This window comes from Adiantum capillus-veneris, unplaced genomic scaffold (assembly GCF_014529385.1).
Source record: "Adiantum capillus-veneris isolate H3 unplaced genomic scaffold, ASM1452938v2 Hic_scaffold_940, whole genome shotgun sequence".
NCBI classification, from domain to species: Eukaryota; Viridiplantae; Streptophyta; class Polypodiopsida; order Polypodiales; family Pteridaceae; genus Adiantum; species Adiantum capillus-veneris.
The window spans coordinates 27,204-36,152 of NW_028221897.1; the positions used below are offsets into that span (position 1 = coordinate 27,204).

At 42.0% G+C, this 8,949-nt stretch overlaps 1 protein-coding gene, 2 non-coding genes and 1 pseudogene across 3 annotated transcripts; 3 read left to right on the forward strand and 1 right to left on the reverse strand.

Moving 5' to 3' along the window:
- Positions 1-311: 311 nt before the first annotated feature.
- Positions 312-989, forward strand: LOC147416470 (uncharacterized). Its single transcript, XM_086508336.1, has one exon. It carries the CDS (start codon positions 312-314, stop codon positions 987-989), a length of 678 nt encoding a protein of 225 aa, XP_086364462.1.
- A 3,406-nt stretch (positions 990-4,395) lies between these two features.
- On the reverse strand, positions 4,396-4,469 carry TRNAW-CCA (transfer RNA tryptophan (anticodon CCA)). The gene has a single exon. It is a non-coding gene; the product is annotated as a tRNA-Trp (tRNA).
- A 3,146-nt stretch (positions 4,470-7,615) lies between these two features.
- LOC147416472 (uncharacterized) lies at positions 7,616-8,326 on the forward strand (annotated as a pseudogene).
- Positions 8,327-8,451: 125 nt separating this feature from the next.
- Positions 8,452-8,525, forward strand: TRNAD-GUC (transfer RNA aspartic acid (anticodon GUC)). The gene has a single exon. It is a non-coding gene; the product is annotated as a tRNA-Asp (tRNA).
- The last annotated feature ends 424 nt before the right edge of the window (positions 8,526-8,949 follow it).

Genomic DNA, 8,949 nt, shown 5'->3' on the forward strand with positions numbered 1-8,949 from the left:
ATAACCTCACTAAAAAAAGAAATCTTTTGAATTTGAATAACCTCACCAGAAATCTCTCCTTTCTTTTGAATAACCTCACCATATATCTCTCCTTTATTTCTAAGAACCTCAACATATATCTCTCCTTTCTTTTTAATAACCTCACCATATATCTCTCCTTTCTTTCGTTGAGAAAGGTATTCTTGTTTGTTGCTCTTTTTTTAATTTTATTAAATCTAATTGGGCTTGGGTTTGCTGAAACAGCATACTGTATGAATATGGGCGCTAGTAGTTCTTCAATAGTAACTCAAGCGTCTTCACATTCACAGTTTATGCAACTAAAGGAGGAGGATTGCCGTTCAATCTTATTTGAAACTTGGCAAGATTGTGATAAAATACTAAAAACCTGCCAACAAGGCAGATTGCCCAGCGCTGAGAACGGTTATGAATTCGTTTCACAACTGCAGCCTGCGCAAATAAACAATCTAGTAAACTCTATCTCTGCCAAGTTAAACCCCTCCATAGTCAGCGAAGCCACAATGCAGGAATGGGCTCAGATTTCGGTACAGTTTAAGGAGGCAAACTCCCGTCTGTTCACGTCGTTCCATAAGGACCTTATTCCTGGCTTGATGCTCATCTCTGGGGTATCTCTCCCTTTAAGCATGTCCCCGGAAGAGGGCATAGAACTCCTCTTGAAGGTCCCCTTCTCCCAGGAAGTGATAGCGCATTATGCCGCGCAAATAGTCTCCCAGGCGCAACCTTTGATTGACATGTATAAAGCCCTGTTTGAGCTCTTGCCTTCGACTCCAGAAGTAGTTTTTGTTGAGCAAGACATGCCGCCGCTGAATCCAGAAACAGAAATAACTGTTTCGCAGGAGGAGGCGGATAAAATCCAAGCCGTTCATAATAAAGCCAGGGACGCTGTCCAGATTTTCGTTAAGTTCCATAGGCTTAGAAGCCGGATTCGTAAAGGGACTGCCTTTAAACTTAAACGTAGACGTCGTGGTTAAAAAACCGTCTCACGGGCAGAGCGGACACCCTGGGGAGGGTAAAAACCACAGCTGACGACTGAATCCGAATATTACGGATTACATATATCAAGTAATTACTTTCTTTTAGGGAAGGGATGGTTAAATTATTCGGTAACCAACCGAGAGATCATCAACGACAAAGATTGACTTTTTTGTCTTTTAATTGAGTTAATTTTCTTTAATTACGTAAACTCATTTTGAAATAACGCAAAAAACATTTCCAGGGTTGGGCTTTCCTTGACCCAACCCCCCCGCACCGATAGCTCAATTGGATAGAGTCCCTGGCTTCGAACCAGGTAGTTAGGGGTTCGAGTCCTCTTCAGTGCAACATCGTTTCATTTCGGGCTTCGATAAAGCTATATACCACTAACTCTCACTCTTATTGAGAAGAAAGCTTTCACAACTTGCAAGGTAAAGCATGTATCTTCCACCCGGTATTATGTTCAGTCCTCTTTCTTTCAGTTCTTGTTTTATTTAAAGTAAGCGGTTCCCTACGCTTTTTCCTATAGCCCACCTTTTCGATGTTTTAAATCCTATGCCAAGACTAGGGAGCGAGGGGCACAAAGTGTCAAGCAGGGTTGGGTTAACCTTTCTCGCCGATCCAATTTATACTGGGATCAGAGGAATGAGTTGAGAACGCCACTACGTTCCTGTACCCTTTGCTCTTAAAAAGTATCGCTGGTTTTCCCTGCATAATCTGGGCGCATGGTCGAATACGTCCAGTCTAGCGTTGGTAATTCCGTAGAAATAAATGGATGCACGAAGTTCATTCTAACGCCGTAGACACCGAGAGTTTAATTGGTTGAGCCCTGAAGTGCCGAAGGGCAATCCCAACGCAAACCGTAGACATTGATAGTTCCTCATACACGCCTTGTTTCTAAATTACCATGTTATCGCCATGACGGGTTTCGTAACCTCGTCGTGTACTCGAAGCGACAGTGAATTGATCTCTAATCACAATCACCCAGTCCTCTTAATGGTGTCGCTAGGGCAAACAAAACAAGCCAACCACGGGAAGGAAGGCAGAAAATTGAGTAAATAGAAGCAGAGGATCAATAATGTCTGGGTTATTGCACTGGCCCACTTTCCCTTCTTGCCTGCTTTCGATACTTTCTGCCTACAACCTCTAGCCTTTCTTGCTATCAAAGCAGTGCTTGCTTGGTTGCGGGGAGGCTAACCTTTCTCAGTTCCACGAGGCCTACTTTGGCTGCCTTTGCAGGATATCGCCTATCTTTACTTTTTAGGGGTTACGGGGGCTATCTTTCTTTCTTGATCGTATCGGTTCCTTTTTTGCTTTGTACGTACCCTGCATTAGTCTTGATCCTAAGTGGCGAGGCAAGGAAAAGGTATTCTGTACAATGAAACAACGAGGGCCGCAGGCAACGGGCAGTTCATATCTATGGCAACGCCAATCTATCGGTTACACGAAAACGCGTCGCGCCTTCGCTTCGGCTGCCCCCTTCGTCCCTTAGAGAGCAGTAAGACTTTAGCCATCGCAAATCAGTCAGTACTAACGTGTTCATCCCTTCGGGCCTCAATTTATTCATGTATTCAAAGCGGCAGCTAAAAGTTCAAGTGCTTCGCCGTGTTACACGTAAGTAGGGTCTAAGGTTGTATAACATAGTGACGAGGCTCTTGTCCTAAGCGTAGTAATGCGATTAGGCCATGCCAATACGATTTCAGCGGCTTCGCGCCTACGTATGCCCTGGTTACGTGTTATCGCTTCCCTTCAAAAAGGCTTGTATTTTCTCTAGGTTTCGAAGCAACACAAAAACAAGCCAACCTATGTAAGATTCAGCTTGCCAAGTTTAAGTTTAAGTTCTTTGAGCTAACCTCGTTCCCTTATTAAGCTACTGCAAGGCAGCTAATAAAGCAGCAAATTGCTAATCTATCAATCAATACATGGAAAGTGGCAGCTTGGACAGTCAGCTTCATGGCAGCAACATAAAACGGGATGGTCACGATGGGCAGCCTGTAGCCGCAATGGGGCTTAGTTGGGAGAGTTAGAAGCGGATAGCTTTCGGTATAGCGTTTCGCTATTCTTGCATAAGTGTTGTTTTCTCTACATCCTTCATTAGGGTTTTTTGCTCATTAGGCGAATGTGCTTCTAGACAACGCGCTGAGCTAGAGGCATACGTTTCTGACTTCGAGATGGCATGATTCACTTTTTTTGCCAAGCTTTTCACGCTACAGGGGCTGGGCCCCAGACCAGTAGATCTGGGCCAAGACAGGATTTTTGGGGGAGAAGGCACTTAAAAAAATCCAATACATACAAGAACTTTAAAAAAGACCGAGGATATAATATCTTTAAGCCAATCTGCCAAAGTGGGAGGGTCCCTTCCCAGTCAGGCACTGAATCACTTGAACCTGAGCTACTGCCCGGAGCAGGTTCTTGTGGAACTCCCTTCGAATTGTTAGTAAAGACTAGGGAATTAGAGGACTCTGCCTGTGGCCTTTCCGTAGGCATCGGCGGAGTTTTTGAGCGTTCTGCACGCGAAGCAAATAAACATGAGAATAAGGAAAAAAGCTAATCCATTAGAAAAAGGTTTCTATTTGATTTGTTTTACCGATATTTCTGGCATTTCAATTTAATTTTCATTGCCTCAGGCAGGATAGCGAATAATCTTACTTTACTAGCGGCCTTTAACTTGCTTGATAAACCAACGGAGCTTTAGATGTCAGCGTCCCAAGCAAGGACTACAACGAGCCATGCCCGTGTCATTAACGGCCAGACTCCTATACATAGTGACTCTACACCGTTTAAGGTATAAAGTTAACTGTAGATAGCCCGACTTACAGCTTATAACATAAAACTTCCTAAATGCCAGCCAAAAACGAATAGGCAAAGCACTGTCAGACTATTTGAATTGCTTTAATATGCTAAAATAAAGCAGAAAATAAGGAAAAAAAAAGTAAATAGGGACGAAAAAGTTTTACACACAGCGCTTACTAATCCATCGCACCTACTAACGATTAATTATTAGTTAATGCGTTTACTTTGGTAAGTATTTGTATTAAACATTCACAAATTAAAATGGTTGAAGCATTACTATCTGGAATCGTGTTAGGCTTAATTCCGATAACCCTAGCTAGATTTTTTGTAACTGCATACTTGTAATACCGACAGAGTAACCAATTAAATATTCGATGAAATTTAGTTAAGAATCGTCCTACCTAAGATAAGATTTTGATATTGGGAAGGGGGAAGGATTTAAAAGATATCTGTCGAATCCTCCCCCTACCTCCTCGCCTCTTCTCTGTCCAAAAAAGTATTTCAGGAAACAAATAGCAGATGTGCCGCTTTTCTAACGACGAAAATTAATTCTATTCCTATTTCAATTTTAATGTGTACCGCTTAAGCAATCCTTGGGTAGGTAAGAAAAAACACGCCCTGTAGGATTCGAACCTACGACATCGGGTTTTGGAGACCCACGTTCTACCAAACTAAACTAAAGGCGCCCCCTCCTAACCTAAAAGGAGTCACTTCAATCTCCGAAGTAAAAGTTACAGCCAAGGAAGTAGCGACAATATATTTGTATTCGTTGCAGTTTTTTTTACAACCCATTTGATCAATGGGGAATAAAGGTCTGTGGCAAAATCCAGCCATAGCATCAAAGTATAATTAATAAAATATTCCTCAGTTGGGCTCATGATCCGAAGCGGCTCACTGACACTAAGATTGCTGTCTTTACTAGCGCCCCCTAGATCAGATCTAGAGGAGTGATTTCTGTCTCCTGTCGTACTCTGCGGTTGTCCTTTGAATTTCACTGTCTTTGCACGTAACTGCCCCTGCTCTTCCACTGAATTGCCTTTTTGTGTCAATTGTATAAACCCATATTTACGCCTAACTTGATCAGAATACAAGTCAAACATAAACTTTTCCGACCGTTTCAAGTGAATAACCCGTTCATTTAACAGATTCACTTGTTCCCTTAAATGAGCGCTTTCGTTCTTCAATCCTTAGTCGAAATGATGGCAAAGAAGTTATAAAAAATGCCACTGTTAGTGGTAGTAACTACGAAGGGCAAGGTAATAATGCCACTGCCACTATTAGTGGTTAGGACTACAAAGCGAGGTTACCGGCAAGGACTGCGAACACTACCTTATGAAACCTTCCCTAACCATCTTACGGACCTACCCTCTGGAAAGGGAGTAGCCGGCGATCAGTTCAAGCCTACACGAGTGTAGGTTGCCTTGTTTCCTTCCCTCGATGTCGCTTTCTGTTCCGCAAAAAAAAACAAACTAAATAGAATGCAAGAATTCGATCTCCATGTTGCACCAAGTTACTCACGGCCCAGACCCCTACCGTTGAATGAAGCGACAAACAACTCGTTCAATCGTCGGCGCCGGGTTCCGGTTCTCTAACCAAACTAAAGGTAGTTTGCGTGCGTGGTAATGGATGGCAAAACTTATTCTCTCTCAACAAGAATCTCTTGTGCTTCGGTCTTGGATTTGAATATAGCAAGTTAACGTTAACTAACGGTCTTTGATAGCTTAGCGAGTGTGTTTTTGGCCTGCAAACTACCTATAGGTTAGATAATTTCTTTTGAAAGATGGATAAAGTAGTTCCAGTTTTGCCCTGAGCATTCCACGATAACTGATATGGTAGCTCCGCTTCCGCAGAGTGGGTTCGATGATTCATCATCAGATTGAAAAATCGACAATCAACGTTAAGAGGTCAAGTATCCCACCTGGCCAGTTATGACCAAAGGCGTTGAACCTTCCAATAACATACAATGGCAACAGATAAGTAGCGAATAGGATCAAAGAACCGCATCTGCCTTGCAAAACAAATAAAACCAAAATGTGGCCTTGAATTGACGAGCATAAATGCATGCCAAAAAGAGTCTTTTGAGCCTTTTAGTTGCCCTTACTGTGGCAGCCACGGGCTTTAGCAAGGGATAGCAACAAAAGGGGTACAAACAAAAGTGACGAAAGTAAGAGTGCAAGTAAAGTCCCTATCCCTATGGTTAGTTCTATTCTGAAAAAACTACGACTCGGAAAAAAAGGAGATAGCTAATCCACAACCTTAGCTGATTTAGCCTCAAGTAACTTTAGTTAACGAATTAGTAACTGAAGTAACCACCAACCCTATCAGTCGAATGGGATGATTGCAGGATTGCTGATATTTATTGCAGTCTGTGCTATCGCAAATGATACAATCTATCGGCTTTACAGTGTGATAGACGAAGCCGTTAAGTCCACTGTGTTTTCGATCTCAATAGCCTCGACTTGCCAGATCTAGCCGATGCGGCGACGTCAACCTGGTGGTCCTAAGCTGATGGGCGATCCTAACGGTTCCCTTTTCCATTCCCTTTCACGCAAGCACGGTTGTAATTTATGTGTTTTTTTAATTTCTTTTTCTATCTTGATTTTTCTCTTTTCTTATCATATTTTCTTTCATTTTATTTATTAAAATTTAAATTATCATGCCGAAGCAAATGGGACAGGAAGTCGATCTAGGAAAGTTCAACCTCCCGATGATGATGAAAGTGACACTATTTTCGATGAAAATGACACTACTTTTGTTTTGGATCCCTTTCATTTTCATTTTCATGTTTTCATCTTTTTACAAGCTCCCATGGATATTAAGATAAGAACAGACCTTATAACGAAAAACAAAACAAAAATAAAAGAAAGCAAAACGAGCTTTGGTTAATCATTCCCCAGTGTGATCTGTTAGTCCCAAGCAATATCCGCGGAATGACCCGCACTACTAATGACGCGAACTCTAACCAGAAACAGACAAAAAAACAGAGATCGTTAGTTGCCACGTCAATAGCTGGGATGTTCAGCCAACTCTCAGGCCTTGATTTAATAGAAAGGTAGCTACCCTCGAAGCCACAAAAGCAAAAGGCCTAGAGCACACATAGGACGAACAATGAATGAGTGTAAGCCTCGTTGCCCGACAATCGACGGTGCTGACTGCACCGAGGGACTCATTATCGTAATAGCGGAAAAAGTAAGGCAGTGACAACTTGGGGATTGTCATTGAGCGTCCCTAGACGCCCAAGAAAAGTAAGTTATTGATGGCTCTTTCATTCTAGGTCTAGGACGAACCATTTACGCTTGCGGCATCTTCTACGAAGTGTAGCTCACGTCTAAGCATCCGGTTAGGGAACGGGGCAACGCCCATGAAGCTCCAGAAACGGAAGGCCTGCCTGGCTGTATGCTCTTAGAAAGAGGATTCTCCACCAAGCTCCAGGGCTAACATGGAGACCCATTGACTTTATTGATTATTAATTGTAAATAACAGCAAATCATATGTAAGGTAAAGGTATTTAAACTCGTGTTAAATCACTGTCTTAACTGTCTTTGTTTACAATTATAAGTAAAATCGTACTATAGTTTAAAACGCCCGCCTTTCGCCATAGCTTAAAGAGAAGACGCTAACATGACGGGAAGAGCCGTATGAGATCATCAGTCTCATGTACGGTTCAGGAGCCAAGCTTATGCAGCAATGTCAGAGCTTAGGTTAACTACATAATTCCAGTTCCACTTTACTACGTGAAGGCGCTCTATAATATTTAGTAAAGCTATTGCGATATGGAAATAAAAGGCATGATAGGGACAAGGGTTTAATCAAACTGTTACGCTCATCAAATATGATCTTGGTGAATACAGGACTGAAAACTCCTGTAATCCTTTTAAAACATGAAGTGACAGCAGAGGTGTCAATTACTGAATAAGCAAGGTATAATTTTGTTGGAATCGAAGATTCGAATCTAGAAAAAGTAGAAGTAAAGGAGCTTCATTTTTATGAACCAAGACTTCTTTTGCCAAAGCCGCGTAAACCGGGAATTATTTTGTCAAAACCATTGAACAAGAAAATAGTTTGGATTGAACCAACTAAGATTTGGCGTGACTGTAACAAGGTCAAAGGGTTGATTTTCAATTTAATTAAGGGTGGGTATGCTGTAGTTATCGCAGGGCTCGTAGCTTTCCTTTTCAGAAGTCCCTCTTACAAACGCAACCGCAAGAAGAATAAAAAAAAGTTTCACCTCTCAAAAAAAAATCAATTTTCTAGAGGTAGATTCCATGAAAACAAAAGCAAAAGCATAAAATCCAGGAACAAGGATCTAAAGTTTCGCAAAAACAGAAATAAGACATCCCGCAGGAGTAGGACATCCAAAATTCCAAACACGAATATAATAAGACGTAATACTGTGGTAAAAAATATTCGTGCTACGCTAGTTTTAAAAGGGAAAAAGCACCAAAAAAGCCGCCAGCAGGCATTTAGGCGCCGTCGCGTTTATTTACATAAGTATGTATGGAGCTTTTATGGAGTGGCTTCAAAAAAGATGCATGCAGAGTAAAATAGAATGACTAGGGCTATATTGGACAACACAGCACATATTACTTCGTAAATTGCACGTAACATCTTCAAAGAACAAATAACAGGGATGGGGGCTTAATGAATCCTCCACCTCCGGCCGGGGCAGGGGAAATAGCTTAGTCGGTTAGAGTGCTGGTCTGTCACGCCAGAAGCCGCGGGTTCGAATCCCGTTTTCCCCGTTAGCATTATGCTAGTTAGGTTTGTTTTAAAAGTCAGAGTTGATGATATCGATGGAAAGGAAGCCTGACTACCTTTGCCCTTCGAGTAGAGCATGTAGCGAAAAAACCTTGTCAGTCTCTACCTGTTTCGTTTGACCAGGCAAAGCAGTCAAGTGCTGCACCCGGCAATGATGATAGTCTAGTAGCCGGAAATACAGCTAGCCCACGTTTTAACTCAAGCAGCATAGGACACGTAAACTCCCATGCGTGTAAATCAGCGAGGACCACTAAATGTTCCTGCAAGTTGTAGTCAATACCTAGTATGTAAGCCGTTACCTCAAACTTGGAGGTTAATTAAATAAAGGCAAAGTTGGGTTTTTTCGGTGTAGTTGTGAAATAGTCGACAGCTATAACGTTGCTATACAAAACTGTATGTAAGATTCCC

Bases quoted from the DNA above. Each gene is read 5' to 3' on its own strand.
- LOC147416470 (XM_086508336.1), top strand. From the start codon at position 312: ATGCAACTAAAGGAGGAGGATTGCCGTTCAATCTTATTTGAAACTTGG.